This window comes from Phalacrocorax carbo, chromosome 15 (genome assembly GCF_963921805.1).
Source record: "Phalacrocorax carbo chromosome 15, bPhaCar2.1, whole genome shotgun sequence".
NCBI lineage: Eukaryota > Metazoa > Chordata > Aves > Suliformes > Phalacrocoracidae > Phalacrocorax > Phalacrocorax carbo.
Window position 1 is genome coordinate 1718883 of NC_087527.1, and position 18564 is coordinate 1737446.

At 46.5% G+C, this 18564-nt stretch overlaps 1 protein-coding gene and 1 long non-coding RNA gene across 5 annotated transcripts; one reads left to right on the plus strand and one right to left on the minus strand.

The window, feature by feature from the left end:
* The first annotated feature begins 36 nt into the window (after nt 1-36).
* LOC135315831 (uncharacterized) lies at nt 37-10523 on the plus strand. Its single transcript, XR_010375315.1, has 4 exons — nt 37-2337; nt 8080-8239; nt 8833-8906; nt 9936-10523. It is a non-coding gene; the product is annotated as an uncharacterized LOC135315831 (long non-coding RNA).
* Nucleotides 10524-11076: 553 nt separating this feature from the next.
* Nucleotides 11077-18072, minus strand: SIRT4 (sirtuin 4). 4 transcript variants are annotated; one of them, XM_064466127.1, is made up of 5 exons: nt 17936-18072; nt 14807-15292; nt 13787-14081; nt 12437-12639; nt 11077-11846 (listed from the first exon to the last, which is right to left on the minus strand). In XM_064466127.1, the coding sequence occupies exons 1-4, from the start codon at nt 18055-18057 to the stop codon at nt 12475-12477; spliced, it is 1068 nt and encodes a 355-aa protein (XP_064322197.1). In that variant the 5' UTR covers nt 18058-18072; the 3' UTR covers nt 11077-11846; nt 12437-12474. The 4 variants fall into 4 exon arrangements, with proteins under 4 accessions (XP_064322197.1, XP_064322196.1, XP_064322199.1 ...); XM_064466126.1 differs by having other exon boundaries at nt 11077-12639; XM_064466129.1 differs by having other exon boundaries at nt 11077-12639; nt 14807-15312; nt 17936-18014.
* Between the last annotated feature and the right edge of the window lie 492 nt (nt 18073-18564).

An 18564-nucleotide genomic window follows, 5' to 3' on the forward strand; every position in this document is an offset into this window, starting at 1 on the left:
CCCCGCCTCCGCCTTCTGTGATTGGCCCTGGGAAGCGGCGGGGGCGGGGAGGCCCCTCCCCTCTCCTCCCCGCCCTGCGGGCGCGGGCCCGCTCTGCCCCCTCAGGTGCCGGCGGGCTGCCGGAGGCTGAGCTGCGGATCGCTCCCTCCTGGGTCGCCTCACGGGGGCCCTTCCTGCCCTTCGTCACCCTCCCGGTGAGCGAGGAGGAGAGGCACTGCTCCTCAGGCTGCACACGGTTGGCTGCGGGGCAGCTGCCCCTCTCGCGGGTGCGTGTCCCGAGGGGCTTGAGCTGTTTGCCTGGCTCTTCGCTGCTCCGAGAGACCCATCTGTGCTTACCCTGGGGAGGCCGTCTGCCTAGCACTGATCCTGGTCTGGAGCTAGAGGGGAAGGGGTGACTTTGGCCTGGAAGTCGGGAGGCTGTCAGAGGAGCCCCTCTGAGGGTCAGTCTCTGCCCCAGTTTTCCTGTCCTGACAGGGTCCTGTGCCAGCGCTGCCACCCAGGCTTGCTGCTGTTGTGCTACGGAGGCACTTTTACTGGCAGAGGCTCTTGGGAGGGTGCTGGTGAGCTCCTGTGGTTGGGCCTGCTCGTGTCCCTCTTTGCTGACAGGGCAGGAGGAAGGCCCTGGTTCATCACCACGGAACAGCAGTCTTGCCTCCACCAGCCCGCGGAAGGCATACAGCCTGTTGTGTCATCTCTGATCAGGTACAGAATGCAGATCTTGGATGAGTCTGACAATGAGGATCCCCTCAGTATATCATTTTGCAAGCTGATTTCCTGAGAAGACTTTGAGGAACAGTCTTTTACACTCAGCAATACCTGCATGAACTGTACTCAGACATGGAGCAGAACCCATGGATCCGCAAGAGGGTGTTGAAAAAGCAGAAAGAGAAGGAGAAGGAAGAAGCCGGCTTAATACCTTATTTGAATGTACTTGCAATACCGTCCTAGTGAAGGTCACCGGATCTTTGAGGGTATTAGGTTAATAATGAGATAGGATAGTGAGTTACATTTTGTTCTTTCTCTAAAAAGAAAAAACCACAGAAGAGTGTGTGTCTAAGCCGTATACTCCATCTTAAGGCAGATTGAGCCCTAGTTTTGTATCAAGAGCTGTTGCTTATTTTTCCTCAAGTGTTTGTGTACATGAGTTTTCTGGAAACGTTGTGCTCTTGGGGTCCTTCACAGGAATCCTGAGGCTCCCAGATGCACTCCCATCATAGAGCTAAGATGAATCATTCCTAAGGCTGGAAGTACAATATGAGCCCTCCTGTCCTCACACTTTGGCTTTGATTTGTCTTCACATCAGGCTTTGATTTTGAAATTATTGTTTCTAAAGCAGAAAGGTCCTAAGTACATGTAAATGTTACTGAAATCCCTTTGTAGTGTGATAAATAACAAATCCCACTGTAAAGAACAACGTAAAATACCATCACTATCTAGAAGAAACACTGTACTTTTGAGCTATATCTTCACAAGCAGGGAAGAGAGCTGGGGTGCAACTGGAAGCATTTCAGAAATTGTTGGTATAAATTTTCCCTGTACTAGGAACTCTGTAGGTTTGAGGTGAGTATTATATCTACTCCTGGCATCCTGCATTTGGGGCATGCTAGCATTCCCTGGATAACCTCAATGGTTAGGTGAAGGCCACTGATTCATTCTATAGCTGTCTTACTCCATACAGGTTTTTATAAGCCTGTGCTTATGTTTGGTCCCTTGATCACGCATCTCATTCCCATGCCACTTTGGCGGTATGAAAGACCTAACAGTAGATTTAAACAGCCCCCTGAGTGATCCCAGTATATAGGGAATCTTCCTGCATAACATGAAGCTGCAGGCCCCAGGCAAGAGTGGAGGCAGGGGGTGTTGAACCATTTGTGCTGTTGCAAAGCTGCTCTTTAGGGCTTTGAGGAACGCTGTGGAAAGCAGAGTCTAAGAGCAGACTAGTACTGCTTAGACAGACTTACTGCCAGCTTATGGGGAGTGCAGAGTGTATGTGAAGGTCTTCTGCCATGCTGGTCTGTATTTCTGTTCCAAGCACAGTACCTGAAATACAAGGTATTGCTGTGTGCAACAAGCATGGGAGCTCTGAAGCCCTGTGCAGCACCACAGCTGTGGCAGCTGGAGGGTGAGAAGCTGGAGGGATGGTGGCTCTGTGGGCTTACGCTGCAGAAGTGAAGTCTCAGTGTCTTATCTTCCTTTTCTCTATTGTTGTTTTCTAGGCCAAGATTTTTCAGGCTCTGCAGGGAGAGCTGAATTACTCTAACTATATGGGCATTGCAGAGATGAAGGAAAAAGTACTCCAGCTGAGACGAGACATGCAGAGAGCAAACTATGCTCGTGGTAATGACGATGTTTCAGTTGCCATTTGGGCCTGGAGACCAATGTTAGACACTTGTACTGTTGCTTTTCCTCTCAAGCTCTGCTTTTCTTCATCTCTGCCACTGTCTAGTTGGTGATGCAGAAGGGAAAAAGTGCAGAATGTAATAAATGGGTATCTTTCCTTGGTGGGAAGGGAGAGGACACAAGGCTGCACACAGAATTGCAGATATCACCTGTATCTGGAACAGTGATTTTAAACCCCAGTTGGCTTGACTCTGCCTTTCACCTTCCTAAAGCAGTTTTGTTCCTGATCATTCAGGAAAGATCTCAGGAGGACTAGTGATACTGTTTATCGACTCTCTCTTTCAAGCTTTTTCTCAGCAGTCCTCAGAATACCTTATAAAAACGCATGGGCCACAGTATTATGTCCATTACCTTATGGAAAACAGATGTAGTGAGGCGAAGTGGCTTTCTGAATGTCACAATGTGACATTCTGGGTTGATCAGAGGGCTGAGAATTCACTCTGGTCTCATCCTTCGAAGCCTAGTGCCCTGTCTCCTGGGCGGTACGACCAAAGTTTCCCTCTTTGCTTTGAATCTGCTGTGCGCCTGTTGGCTATCCTGTTGCCTCTGGGGCTGGCTGCCCCAGAAGATAAGAGGCACAAATAATATGCATCTTTTGGAGCAGAAACGTCTGTTAGAATAGGGAGGCGAACATGTCTGAGTAATTAATAGCCAGCATTTTGAAAGCACCTTTTACCGCCACAGTGTTCACAGACAAGGTACAGAAAGCAACACATTCAGTTAAGGGTATTTCAAAACCTTTCCATTTAACCAAAAATATTACTTTGGCTTTGTCATTGTTTTAGCTGGGATAGGGTTAATTTTATTCACTGTAGCTGGCATAGTGCTGTGCTTTGGACTTAGTATGAAAATAATATTGATAACACACAGATGTTTTAGTTGTTGCTAGGGCTGGGTAGTGCTTACACTAGTCAAGGACTTTTTTCAGCTTCCCATGCTCTGCCGAGTGCACAAGAAGCCGGGAGGGGAGGGGGCACAGCTAAGAGAGTGGATCCAAACTGGCCAAAGGGACATCCCATATCATGTACGTATCATATCACTGCACGCGCAGTATATTCACTGGGGGGAGCTGGCCAGGGCAGGCAGCGATTGCGGCTCAGGGGCCGGCAGTGTTGGTCAGCGGGTGGTGAGCTGTTGCGTCACTTGTTGTTTGGATTTTTGTTTTTCTTCCTCCCAAGGTTTCATATCGCTCTCTCTCATTATTTTGTTTTTCATTCTATTACTATTATTATTATTGTTATTATTGGTTTATTTTTATTATTAAACTGTTCTTATCTCAACCCACGAGTTTTCTTACTTTGGCCCTTCCGATTCTCTCCCCCATCCCGCAGGAGTGGGGGGAGTGAGTGAGCGGCTGTGTGGTATTTAGTTGCTGACTGGGGCTAAACCACAACAGACAGAGACCACATGTGATGAACTGACCACAACCCCCATTCCCTGTCCCCCTGTGCTGCTTAGGAGGAGAAGATAGAGAAATCAGGAGGGAAGTGAGGCCCAGGAAGAAGGGAGGAGTAGGGGAAGGGTGTTTTAAGATTTTGGTTGTATTTCTCAATACCCTACTCTGATTTGATTGGCAATAAATTAACCTACTTTCCCCAAGTCGAATTGCCTGTGACAGTAATTGCTGAGTAATCTCTGCCTGTCCTTATCTTGACCCATAAACCCTTTCTTATATTTTCTCTCCCCTGTCCAGCTGAGGAGGGGAGTGATAGAGTGGTTTTGGTGGGCATCGAGCGTCCAGCTAGGGTCAACCCACCACACAAAGTGAGACCTTATTGCTGTTGAAGTCAGTATCAAAACTCCCACAAGTTAGGAGAGGAACTGAAGTTCCTATTTGATATTTGCTGCTCTGGCTCCAAGCTGAATGCCTGATTTTTGGTTTCCAGACCATATAGTGGGTATATATTGGCCTATACCTATATATAGGTACAGGTACATTAGACAATTATTGCTGTTCAGCACTGGCTGTTTCTGCTGGACTGTTGAAGGTCCCTCCCAGCTCCCTCAGCTGGCCCAGCTGCTGTGGAGTGCATCCTTGGCCTGCAGCTCTTTGGACACCACCTGCGTGCCCCGATGTGAGGAACTGTGCTACTTGCGCTGTGTGCACAACACCAAAATTCTCCTGTAGCCTGCCAAGCTGTAATTTGGGAACAGCCAACCCTGCCAGGCACGGAGAAGTCTGTGATGTGCAGAAATCCTGCAAAGCCAGTCACTCTGCTCTGCTGGTATCAGGTGAAATAACCAGCAGCTAAAGAGAGTGCTCCACAAATTCTGCCACGCGTTTGGTCTGCAAGGCTGGGCCTACTGTTGGGATGCTAAGCTCCTTGCTGCTGGCATAGGAATGGGAACCCATATATGTCTCTTAGGTCACCCTCTCTTGCCCTATTTTATTGTGGAGAGTGGTCCTTGGAAAGGCAGAGTCAGTCTGGAGAACTGAACAAGACTCAGAATACTTTATTTTAATGGTAATTTTGAGAGACCAGTGACTGTTTATTGAGGACTGGAATGTAAAAACTTTACCCAGCTTGTCTCTATGTTTCCAGTGACTTTCTGGACGCTGTTAGACTGCTCATGTCTTATTAAAACACGCCTGGTAGAACTTGCTCCCAGAGCCAGACACTGTTTTGCCACCTGGAGAGAAAAGAGCAAGTTCAATACCACTGTATACAGATATGGTGTTTCTGCTGCAGCTGTTTTACAGCAGTTACTTCATGACAGAGGATAGCATGCAATTTATCCTAGCTTAACAGATGGGAGAAGTGTTTTTAAGATAATATGAAGAGAACTGAATATAGGTGGAGAGTGTTACAAGTGAGGGAGCGGAGGCAATGGCTTGCAACGGTGTGTCCACGGACAGGTCTTGAACCTGACCTCCTAGGTGTGAGGGCTTGCTGAGTAAATGCTTAGATACTCAGCTCTCTGTGCCCCATTGAGCTGAACTGCACAGTTTGGTTTAGAAAAAACCTAAATGTTCAGTTGATTTAATTGCTCTGTCGTGCATGGTTACCTCCCTGAACCGCTGTTGTCTCTTGGCAGTGAGGATGGGGTGAACTCATAGGCTATGTGTTCTCTGTGCTTTAGTCTGTAACTAGCACATGCTTCCCTTGCCCCATATCTGCATGGGTAGGGTGGGTAAAAGGCTGTTACGAGGGACTTCTGCTCCCTTCCCCAATACACCAAGCAGTAGTGTTGCTGCAGCGACGAGCACGGCAACTACTGCTGACTCCAGCTCTTCTGCGCACCAATAGCATGTGCCATAAAAAGGAGGGCAAGGCCTTCTCTGTCCGTTATGGGTACCTATACCTCCTTCCCTATAAAGTGGTTGAGATGATTCATTTGCTAAATGCTGCGTGCAAGCACTGTCTTGTTTTTGTAACTGTGAAGTTGTGGTAACTGTGGGTTTGGTAACAGCCTAAAAGTATTTAGTAGACTGCTTCAGCAGAGGGTTAAGTAGAATAGGACGAGCTATAGAGCAAAGGGCCCTGCAGTGTTATGGGGTTCTGGTCACTGGAGGGTGATGGTGGGAGGAGTGGTTCAGCCCACACCTTTCTGAAATGCTCCTGCTGCCTTGCTTGCTTTTTCCGAATGCTTCTTGCCATGGGAGCTGCCCTTGTGAACTGCAGAAGGAGCTCATGGAAAGCACCAGAAAGGTGGCTGGCATTCTCTGGTCTTTTTTAGAGGATATAACCCCAGATCAACTGTTTTGGGGCTGGACACAGTATTGTGTGTCCTTTTTTTGTCACCACCTGAACAGAAAACACTTGCTGCAACTGCAAGTTTCTATAGGAGAAACATATTAACTTGCTTTGTAAGAGACCCGATTTCTCTTCCATTTTTCAGGGCATCACTGAAACTTATTTCCTGCATTTTTTGGGTGGTTTTCAAGAGTCACAAGCTCCATGTTTCATCATCCCCTTTAAAACAAGCTTTCCTCTTTGATCAGCTCTTCACAACTCCAAATTTCCCTCTGACTGAAAAGGCCAATCACCATAAATCTGGCAGAACGTTAGGAATTGTCTTCAACCCATTTGGCTGTGTGCAACTCAATAAATGGAGGTTATTATTCCCCTTCATGCTAAGCTGTGAAAACGCATCAAAAAGCATTTGCTTCTTGTCTCGGCTCCGGTGCTGTTTTCCCCAAGCTACAAAGGGGCTCATCTTAGTGAGAAGGCAGCCTTAACCCCACTTGTGTGATAGCCTCAATTTCCTGAGCATCCTCTAGCTTTCCTTCCCTGCAGGCAGAGCTTCTTTATTGTACAAGTAGTAGGTGCAGAGGCAGACGAGGAGCCTCGCTGCAGCCGTGGTCAGTTCTGTGCACCGACACAGGAGTCGAATGTTAAACCCAATTAAGTTCTGTCATGCCAAGTGCTAAATAGGGGAGAGTCATAATCTGATGTTTGTCATACGCCACCCGCTTGAGTGAGGAGCCAAGCACTGCCGCTCTCCCACCAGCCGCAATTTGTGTCAGATGATGAACTCTGGGGCACAGATTGAGCGGCTGCAGATATTGTCTTTAGTATTATGGAGTCCTGTTGGATTTTCCTCTCCTTGGTCCTTGCCAATGTGAAGATGTGGGATCATGCTGGAAATCTGCGTGTAGCATGTGTCTACATCTCTCTATACATTTCTGTTTTTGCAAGAGTCTTCTGATAAAGGAAGAGCAGAATGTCCCAGAAATCCTCTTTTATTAGCAAAAAGGCACCATTTCTGATTTGCATATGCTGAAGCTGCACATGTTTTCTGGGTCTCAGCAAAGCCAAGCAGCACTTAAGTCATTCACTCCAAACCACTTGCCTGTAGCGTGTCAAAGCCACAGCTCTATACTGTTAGGCCCTCTAACACAAGATGCTTCTTCCTTCCCCCCCCCTTCCCCCTTTATTTTTAGCCTTAGTAATAGTTACCTGCTTGTCTAATTGTCCTGTCAGGGTGAGTGGATATGACTTTCTTATTGTCCATCTGGGGCCCCTGCATGATTTCCTGTACCTATCTGGACTTGGGTACATAGGTGACAGAGCACCCAGCTGTGCAGCCCATGTTGGGGACCCTTGCAGTTAGAAAAGCTCACAGAACTAATACGATAGGAGGAAAAGGATTAATGGACTCTTTTGTGGTGTTATTCCAAACACATCATCCACCTCTTTTTTAAGGCTAGAAACAAACAAATTGAAGCTGTTTAACAGCCCATGTACCAGAATTTCCTGTCCCAACAGAAAGAAAGCATCAGCCAGGAGGAATCTGGCATCTGAAAGATATTTTCATAGTATCTATCAGTGATGAAAATTGCCAGACCAGTAGGACTGGAGAGGCAAAGTCTCGAGTAAATTGTAAATTACTGTCTCACTGCTGTTATAGTTTCTGTAATCTAAAAACACAATTGCTAAGGACAAGTTAATTCAGCTCTCAAAACCCCTGCACTGAGACACCACAGAGAATGGCTGGGTGTAGTGATAAGAAACTGACTTCAGGCATTTGGCTGAGACCCCCCTCGTTCCTTTCCCATTGACTCCAGACAGCCTCCTAGGACTGTTGCTGTTTACCTGGGGCTGCCCTAGGATGGATTATGTGAGACGAAGACTCCATCTGTCCTGCCCAGGCCCCAGGTTTTGAATTAATAGACTGAGGACACCAGTAACTTGGCACTGCTTTGAAATACATTGGGTTTTTTCTCCCCCTCTGCAGAGCTGCGAAGACTGGGAAAGGGCAACATCCAAGGCTGTCGCAGGGGAAGATGCACACGCCAGAATGTAGATTTAGTCACCTTCACTGCAGGGTTCCTGAACCTCCCAAATTCACCATGCCCAGGGTCTTCGGTCCTTTTCCAGAAGCTGTGAATAACCAGGTTTGTCAGTAGGAGCAATATGACTGTAAGATGTGGGAGGCTGCACTTACACCATACCCACCAGGCATGAGTCCTCAGGGCCATCTGCAGTCTGTGTTGCCCTTACTGTGTGTGAAATGTCTTTCTCAGGCTGCAGGACTTGATTGCAAAGTTTGCTCTGAGAATTTGGCTAGAAACAAAGGCAATATTTGCCAAATACCAGGGAGGGATCACGGCACCAAGCCTGACAATATTCAAGAAGCACTTGGACAACACCCTCAGACACATGGTGTGAATTTTGGGGTGTCCTGTGCAGGGACAGGAGTCGGCCTTGATGATCCTTGTGGGTCGCTTCCAACTCAGGACATTCTATGGTTCTATGAAATAGGAAGTAGCTTTTATTTGCTCTGGGTAACTCCAACCCCACTTTCAGAGGAACGGCAGAAAAATCCATTATAAGGGACTCTCAGCTCCTCTAGCCAAACCTCAGGAGCTTGTCCTAGTAGGAACAGCTGTAAGAAGAAGGGGAGAGCATAAGCTGTTAATTCAGCTAATTTCATAGTAAAAAAACTGTCCTTGTGCTGTTGTCTGATATGTACTTTTGCCACCCATAGGTGGCCAGAACTATAACTTCAAGACCTGATCTAAAATACTGGTGGACTGGTCCAACAACAGTGAGCCAGAAAAGGTAGGAGAGTATTGAATCATATGGAGGGTAAGGCTGGTTTAAAGCAGACAGGGTAGATAGAAAGGATCTGCGTTTCCTTCCTAGTGTTGGGGGAAGAGAACACTGCTCAGGCTCTGTAAAGCTCTTTTTCTGTTTGTTTCATCCAGTAACACAAAGATTAGCATTCTTTTGTTTAGTCTTTTAGGAACAATATTTATCCTCCTTTTAAAACGCCCCTCCCTTGCAAATTCTGCATAGGCTGAGAGAATAAAGCTGAACACTAGGTCAGCTCTTTTACCGAGTTTGTTGTTTTCCCACAGCATGGCTAATTCGCATCCTACAGTGCTCAACCCTGGAGGTTTCTGTAACTCCCTCCAGGCCAGTAACTGCATCAGTAAGCTGAGAAACACAAACATCTCCAGATAGGTCTTTGCTAGCTACCTGCAATGACAAAGTTATCTTCTGATAGCTGTTATCTCTCTGCATTGCGTCTTCCCACACAAATAGTCCCGAGGGAGTGACAGGGGAAGGTGCCAGTCAGCATTAGAGTGATGCAGATCTGGCTTTTGGTGTAGGAGCTTTAGGCTTTGGCATTTCTCAGTTGAGCGAACTTACTTCTCAGTGGTGTGTTGGGGAAGTATGTTAAGAGGTAAAGTGCTCTGATCCTGCTCTAATACAAGTCAATTTTAGTAGTGCTGGATCAGCTTAGCAGAAAAAAAGAAAAAAAAAGGAACTCCTTCATCTCAGCTTCATATACTTGTTGTATGTATGTTCATTTAACGTATAATAAACCGTGCACAGGAAATTTACTGTAAATGTTCATTTACTGTAATTCATTGTCCTAGTGGCTTAAAAGCATATAGTGTAACCAGTGAAGGATCAGGGTAACAGGACTCATTTATCGGTGATGCTGAAGAGACACCCTGACTCTGCTCCTACAGGCTCAGCTGCTGAACTGGAGACCAGGCAGGGATATATGTGGGAGGTTTAGTTACCTGTCACATTGCTAATGCTAAGCCCTCACCGGAAACATTTTATTTTTTGTTTTAGACTTCTTGGCAGTGCTCCCACACCTTCCCAAAATGCCAGGTCTACTGGCACTAAACCTGAAATCTCTCTTTTTAACACACCTATGTCATGCAAGTTTCAGGATGGTGCAGAAGATGACACAGACAGTGAGAAACCCAGCCTCAGTTCCTCTGCTATGAAGGCGTAAGTGTGTCTTCCTACATGGACAAACCTATGCAAATAAGCACTCTGTGCAAGCTCCCTGGCTGTGTGTGGAGATCCTGCTATGCCTTAATGATTTCTGCAACAGCTTTGTTTAGCAGGACAGCTGTACTATGCCAAAGGTGGAGTAACGTCTGTGAGCTTTCTTCACTACCGAACAGCAGATACCTAACTGGTTGGAAAGTGGGATCTCCATTAAATGAGCACAGCATGCATGGCAGAGGTCCTAGACTTACCTCGTTTGGCTTCTAAGTGAAGCCATCTCTCCTCTGACCCATAATAGCCAGACCTTGAAACATGTTAAGTGTCTTAATTCCCTCTACCTTCTGCAGAAATTGGGTGCCTAAGTATCCCTTAGATCCTGTGCTTTACTTGCTCCTCCTAGCATCGATTTGAATAAACGACAAAGCAAAAGAGAACTTTGCATCACGTGGTTGGTTGCCCTTGCTTTGCTACTTGACCTTTTAGCAGATGACTCTGGCATCCTTGCTTCCAGCTGCTTGTTACACTTCCCGTCAAAATATTAATACAGGACATGTGATGTGGTGAGTAGGACTGGGGCAATTGGAAGACCCCACCAATTAATCTCCCTTGTAGCCAGAAGGGGAGTGGTAGATTAATGCAGAAGGTCAGGTCGAAAAGATAGTGTTCTAGTCTGGGCAAGATTCTGTCTTTTATTCCATCAATGGTTTAATACATCTTACATTACCACCCTAAGGATGGTTACCCAGTAGTGATGGATCTCCTGTTAGGTGTGTGGAAAATTACATCTATTAATAGCTTGAGATTACCTCCTGAGGGAGGCCTGTTGTACAGATTTAATTGTATTTCTCTCTTAATTCATCAGCTGTTAGTAATTACATCCTGCATTTTTGCAATGGAAAAAATGAAACTGAAATCGCTATTGAGAATGCACTTAAATAAATCATAGGAGGGAAAGGAAATTACAATGCAAATAGTATCAGTCTTGTAAACAATTTTAATTCACTACTTAGCTATTCATTAATTAAATAACATCCTCAAAAAACACATTCTGAAAATGTAGCAGCCACACTGAAAGCAGTGCTGGTCAGGTTAGCTTAAAGTAGCTCCTCTGGCGTCTCAACAATATATAATTTTTAAAGGGTTCAGATAGTAAGCAGTTTAGCTTGTCAACTGGCAGCTGAGAGAAATGCTGACTTTCCCTCCTTGCTAGAAGATGTCAGCCTTATAGCCTGTGCTTTCAAATAATCTCTTACACGAGCAATATTCTTGTTCAGCTTATATTTTGAACCTTTTTTTCCTTAATGATCACTGTAGTTCCTCTTGCCTCTTGTTCCCCTTTGCACACTCCACAGTTGACCACTAGTGTTATTGGATCCTCCAGCAGATATCGTGGTTTTCCACATCTCCCTCCTGTGCTATAGCCTCAAGTTACTCAAAGTCCTTGTCCCTCATTCTTCTCTGGGGACAATTATAAAAAAGGTATTTTATTCTCAGATATGGTAGTCGGATTATCCCGTCACAGTGAATGAAAAGGCAAGGCACTCCTTACAATGGCAAGGTAAGGCAGAAAAGTACTTTTTCATCATCATCCTCCTGTTTCCTGGTAAGTAGAGGGTTTAATGAAGAAAACTGGTCAGGCTGACGTGTGTGAGGCTTGCTGCCCTCTCCTGGTGTCATCGGGGGCCATGCATTGGATCTCACAGCTGCCTCTTGGGTTGAGGTTTTCACCTTTTGAGATGATGAGTCCTGCCGGAGTGGAGGGAAGAAGCTGCTTTATAGATGGAACTGATTGCTTTAAACAGGATTAGCTGGATCAATTCAACCAGGCACAGCTTTTGAATTGTCAGTTGCAAAGGCAACAGTGCTGATCAGGTTCTCTGAAACTGCAGATGATCCCCTGTAGTTTTCCAGTTGTGACAAATGGATTAGAACTCAATGCTGCCGAGTCTTCTGGCTACTCTTGCCCGATTTTGGGGGAGCGTTAGGACTTAGTATGCTTTTTGTTTATGATAATGGGAAACAGTATCATGGCCCATCAGAGCCCAGAGAGGTGGTGGAGTCACCATCCCCGGAGGTGTTCAAACAACGTGTAGACGTGGCACTTCAGGGCATGGTTTAGGAGACAGAGTAGCGTTGGGTTGATGGTTGGACTTGATGATCCTGGAGGTCTTTTCCAGCCTTAATGATTCTATGATACCAGTTACAGATCAAAATTTACAGCCACCTTTTGGTGCATGTTGTGGGAACGTATTTTTAGTCAGCACATCTCGGTCTCAGCATTTGATGGGAACCCACCCTCTTACTCTGTAAGGTGACTGACCAGGGAAGGAACTCACCCTGTAGAACTAATTTTTCTCCTGATAGCTACCGAAGCTCAGCTTGTTGGGTCATGTGCAACAATCAAAGGCAGCAGCTCTCCACAGCGGGAATTCAGTTTTAAGGATGCAAAGTGATCTAAACGGGTGGGCCCGATGTTAAGGATCGCAATTGGCAGCTGCTTCTCCCGGGCAGCGAGAGCAAACCTGTAACCAGAGTACACCTGCAGGAATACCAGAAGACAAAATTACTGGCACCTTAGGCAAAAGAAGAGCTATGGAAAGGAGTAAGGAGAGGAAAGTAGTTGGTATTGGCAGTGGGAAAAGGGGCTGTGTGTACCTGCTGTGTGAGGCAACTACATTTAATTCAGGTAGGAAATTTCTTCAGGAGTGCACAGAGAAGAACAGCTTTTAACCTCCATCAGTGAGGAATTTGCAGTTTCATAGAAACTGAAACTTCATAGTACATTGAAGGGAAATGCCTTGTCTTTTAGCACATCTCTGCAGCAGTTTTTATTAGTTATCATAGGTACTTAAATGCTTCTACTCTGATGGTTCTCACATGGCCCAGCTTAGGTCGTACAAGAATGAACCTAAGGCATTTCAGACATTCCTGTACAAAGGATTATAAGCTTAAGAAGTGCAAGCTCAAGGAATTTGTTTCCAGTATCCCGAAGCCAAGAGAATCACAATCAGGCAGCCTTGGTTTCATCTTGTTCTAGGAGGCGTTATTTTTTTAATGTAATAGAACTTGTTCCTGGAAAATTTTTTTGTATACAAACTCTATTTCAAAAGCTTCCACAGGTTAAACAGTGGTTTCTAAACTACATTACCCTATAGATAAGAGGCTAACAGAGAAACCCCATTGTGACACAAAGGACAGTCCTAAGCAGCAACCAGAGATAGTTCTGCTCTTTTCTTCAGAATTTAATTAGGAATTAAGAGGGCCTAAAATCTGGTATTCACACTCACACTGTGCTGTAAGGCCTAGAAAGCTGCCAAAGGCTAAAAAATATAAGCAAAAAAATGTGGGGTGGTGATCTCTGCAGGACTGAATTGATTCAGGGATCTTGCCTTTATGGGCAACTGTGAACCTAGAAGGTACTGATGGAGGAGGTAGCAGAGAGACGTTGGAATGTGTGAATGGAGTTATAGCAGCATGAAGTAGATAGGCAACAGAGTGATGGGGAAGCCCAGACAGGCCACCTGTGAAGCCAGATTCCAACCACAGTAAAAATAAAATACAGAGATGCTCTGGAGAGGGTATTTTGATCCACAAGTGATTAGTAGTCCTTAATTGTGGGACCAAGGATTGTTGCAGGCAGAGTAGCATGGAAACAGGAATGCAGTGTGGGAGGAAGACCTGCTTACCTGCATAGAGGATCCTGCCACCAGCATGGAGTCTGATTCCACCAGGCGTTGGTGCACAAAATTCACTTTTTCCCGGCTCACTGTGTCTCCAAAGAATGTCACATCGGGCTTCAGGATTCCACCACATTTACGGCAGGCTGGGACTTGGAAATCACGCACCTGGTCATCTGTCAGTAAGACATCCCCATCCGGAGCCACACCGAACGCTTCAGCTTTCCAGGTAGGATTCAGGGCTTCAAAGTGCTCCTGAAGCTCAGAGCGCAAGATTTGGTCTCCACAGGCCAGGCAGAAAACCCTGAAATGCAGAGCAAAGTCTTAATGGAGAGTTTCACAGCAGCTGAAGATCTGAAATCTGTAATTTGTTCCTTAGAAGGCCCGGAAGGTCTGTTGCCATTATCCACATTTCTTTACAAAGTAGTACAGGTCAAGGAGCTCTCCTTCTACCTCCCATTGTTGCTTTGCAGGAATGTTCTAGAGGAAGTGCTTTGAACCCTACCATGCACCCTCTTTCCCAGTTCAGGCTGTGCTTTTTTATCAGGAAACTTTCACTGGGCGATCACAGCCAGACTGTGGTGGTCCTCTCCGGTCCACCCACCCTGTGCATTTCTGGCACTATCCACTCCACTTAGCCCTAGACAACCCTTGCATCCTCAGGATCCCCTTGTCCTCTTCACTAAGAGGACATTTGCTGTAGCAAGGAAAGGGGGAATTCTGACTGATGCATGCTTTAATGGAAATGATCCAAATAATGCTCAAAAAAAAGTGGAGTGGTGTTCATGTTTCCTAAACACTGTGCTGTGAACAGAACTGTTCTGTGACATTTTCCTCCACCCCCTAGCCCAACAGCACCTTTAACCATAGCATTGACATTTTGCCTCCTTTCTTTGAGCACATCATCTCCAGGGACACAGCATCAATATTTTGCCTCCTTTCCCAGCAGCTAACACTGCACCTGCTTGTCAGTCACCCCGAACGCGAGGCCGGAGGACTAACCGTCCTCCCTCTGCTGACAGAGAGTACCTGTGCGTGCAGCCGTGCAATTCTGTCACGCGCTGGCTCCCAGCTTTGGTGTGAAGGGCGTCCACATTCTGGGTCACCAGCCAGTGCAGCTTCCCCAGCTTCTCCCAGTCTCTTAGTACCCGGTGTGCTGCGTTTGGCTGGTGGGCAGAGAACTGGGGCCAGCCCACAAAGTTCCTCGCCCAGTACCGCTGCCGCGCACTGGCGCTACGAACAAACTCAGCATGCTGGATGGGCCGTCTGTCTGTCCTGGCGTACAGCCCGACACCTTCAGAGCGGTAATCTGGGATCCCCGACTCAGTCGAGATTCCAGCTCCAGTCATTACAAAGAGCCTCTTGGAGTTGGAAACAAAGTGCTGCAGCTCCTCTACTTCCACGGGATCTGGGGGAAGACAGGCTGGCACGAAAGCCAAGTTTGGAGAGGTCCTGGATACAGAATGGGATCTGACATGATGGGATCCGATGGCTCTGAAAACTCCTGACAACTTCCTGGCAGAGAACATGTTCAGCTAAAAGCCAAGAAGAGACACATGGCAGGCAAAAGAAAGCAAAGAGCATGTCCTTAACTCTGTTTTCTTGGGATTCTCTGGAAAATGATGCTGATAAGTTTTCTTTGCTCTTTTTTCTTTTTAGTAAAGAAACACAAATTATTTTGGAAACGTTAACTAAAGCCCACCATCCAAGGCCAGCGTTCACATGCGCCTTTCACGGGGGGCAACACCAAGGACTGCTCAAGGTCCAAGGACAAAGTTAGCACACCTGACTTGCAGCATCCCTGCTCTCCTATTCTGGTGTGAAGGATGGCTGCCTGAAAGAGCCCGTAAAGACCCGAGCATGCAGAGTCTTTCCCAGGTATGTGCCACCGGGCAGAGAGGAAATGGCAGGGAGGCCAAGCACCCCACCCCAGAGACACGGTGCCGCTGGTGCATCTGGTTCCTCCCCAGAAGAGACCCTTGCTCTGCTTCCTTTAACATTCTGCCTGCTCCACATCAGTCCTTTCTATTTACCCCATCCTCTGCATGTGTTGCGGGAAGGGAGAGGAAAACAACCTCGAAATGTTGCTCTTTCAGGACAAAGGCCTTGTCTGGAGTTACTCCTGGTTGTCTTTTTGTTTGGTTTATAAAGGCCTGGTGCAAAACAGGCCTTGAAATGGGACTGAAGATGATTAGTACACTGCCCAAATGCCTCTGGCACCTCCTCTTTTGGGGTGCCACCTCCCCAGAGTCAGTGGAGGGGTACTGCTTTGCTTCTCCAGCAGGAAAGGGGGCTTTGCTGAGAGAGAAGGGATCACCCAAATGCGTGGGGGACAGAAAGAACTGCCTGGCAGGTAGGAATGGGAGAAAGATCCTACTTTAAGGGAGGAAAGGGGGACAGGCGGGGTAGCTCTGCTGACAAGTAGCCTGGAACTGTGTGCAGAACCTGTTGTGACAGGAGTGGATTGGTTTGGACCTTGATTTTTTTGTTTCATCTCTCTACCAGTCTGTAGCTCTCCTTTCCCCATTTCACTATTTCAAAACTATTTTTTTCTGGGCTTCTCTATGGTTTAGCAAAAAAAGTACAAAAAGTTTTGAAAGAAACAGTACTGAGAATTGACTGTCTAGTATTTCCTCTCCCATCATCTCTCTTTGGAAGGGGGCTTGTATGAGATCTGGAAAGTGGAGGAAGGACTTTTAATTATTGATAAAGGGGGATGATCTCTAAAGAGTGGTTGCAACAGGGCCACACAGTCCGGTGCTTATGGCTTGCTTGGTAGTTTGGGACACTTGGATGCAGATTCATGCCCACTCACACTTCTGCCTTCGCCACCAGAAATTACTGGGAGGGCGCCTCAGGGACTGGGTCTCACTGGGAGTCCTCAGCCAGCTGCATCAGATCCCTTTCAGGTGTTAGAGGCCGTAGTGTGAGGGAGGGCTCTGCGCAGCCCATTTGCTGTCAAATGGTTAAAGCATGTGGGCAGTTTCATAACTGCTGCCTTGAGGAAACTTGTGGTGCCTGTGAGATCTGTGGCAGCTCTGAGAAAGTCAGAGGTACTCAAGTGGTGAGCTTAGTCTGAAAGGGTGGCACCTAAGAACTTTTGATGACTTGTTCTTCAGCACCTGGATGGTTTTTAGACTCCTGCTGTGTCTAAATTGCTTTGCCTCAAGTCTCTGGCCCCCCTCAAGTACCAGTTCTTACAGTAAATGGAGCAATATTTAAATACATTTAAAGTTTGGGTGTTCAGCAGTAAGTATCATGATACTAAGTGGATGGTGGTGGCAAATGGTAGACTTGTCTCAGGTAATCTCCAGTTCTCATGGCTTTTGTCGCCGTCAGTTGAATTACAGGGAAGATTGGATTTCCTCCATAGTCTGAATTACTTTAAATCTAAGCAGTGGATTCTGTTTGCAATGATTTTTGCTTTGTTTTGTTGTTTGGCAGGAGTTGCGTGGCTCATTCCCTCTGAAGAGGTTTAATTTTCCATATGAATTAATTAGAAGGGACAAAGTCTCCCAATAAATTGTAATTTGCTTTGAGAATAACTTCTGTCGTGGTGTTCCCCAAAGGCTGTTAAGCCAGACTGACAGTATTTAAATTGCTTTAATTGATGAAAATTCTCCATTCCTGTCCCTTATCATCAGAAGGTCTCTTGGAAGGACATGTTTCAAGGGGGAATGAAATGAAGATACATATACACGAGAGAGGAGGCAACGGGTAGGCCAGCATTAAAAATAACAGCTAGATCTGAGTGCCGCTGTGGCACGTAGCAGTAGGACAGTGTAGGAGAGAGACTTAAACAGGACAGAATATTTCCTGTGAAAATGCAAAGCTGCTTTTAAAATGTAAGTGCTCAGATGAAAAAATAACAATACTACATGTAATAAGTGAAACTCTTTAGACGCACCTATGGAGGAGATCCGAGGCTAGAGGATGTTTTTAACGCACATCCAAGATGCTCCACAGAGAGATCAGCAGAGTAAGGGAGAAGACAAACAGGGTTCTACAAGCGGTTACAGGCCAGAAACCCAGAGGGACACCCCCGTCATCCGAGTCTCTTGTGCTGTAATAATGACGTGGTGGGGGGGGGGGTAGCAGCCGAACGGAACCCATCTAACCCAACAGGAGCAATAAAGTAAATAACGCCCGACCACTCACCTCTCATAGTGCTGCCCAGCCCGACGGCGGAAGGAAGGGGGCGGCCCGCCGGGAGGGGAGTTTTCTGGGAGATGTAGTTCACAAAGAAACTCAGGCCGAAGCACAAAGACTACAATTCCCATGCTTCAAAGAAAAAAAACCAAACCAAAACCCCAACCAACCAGAAAAACCCCAAACCCCGAAGTCTTGAAATCTGATAAAGTCAGCCTGAAAACTGAGAGCTTCACAGGTGCCCTCGAGGAAAAGTACAAGAATAAAATCAGATTTAACTTGGTACAAATGCAAGCAATGTCTTTGATAAAACACCTCGTAGGTGCTTTCCTTATAAAAGCATGCATTTTCTTTTCACTGATACAAACGGGTTTTGGGCTTACTATGTGGCTAAACAAATAATGGAAGAAAAATCCACTGAGGGCTGTTCAGGACATCTCTTCTAGCTCAGGAATTCCCTGAGATGTTAAATTGGTGGAGGCGACAAGAGTACGCCAGGCTGATGCGCTCGCCCTGCGCTGGCACTGCCGTCGGCACCTACGTTTGGCCCCAGGAGAGGCAGGCCTGTCTGGCAGCCCCGATGTTTGTAGTTAAGCACAAGGATGGAGGAGTAACAAAAGTCTGGTCCATTGCACCGC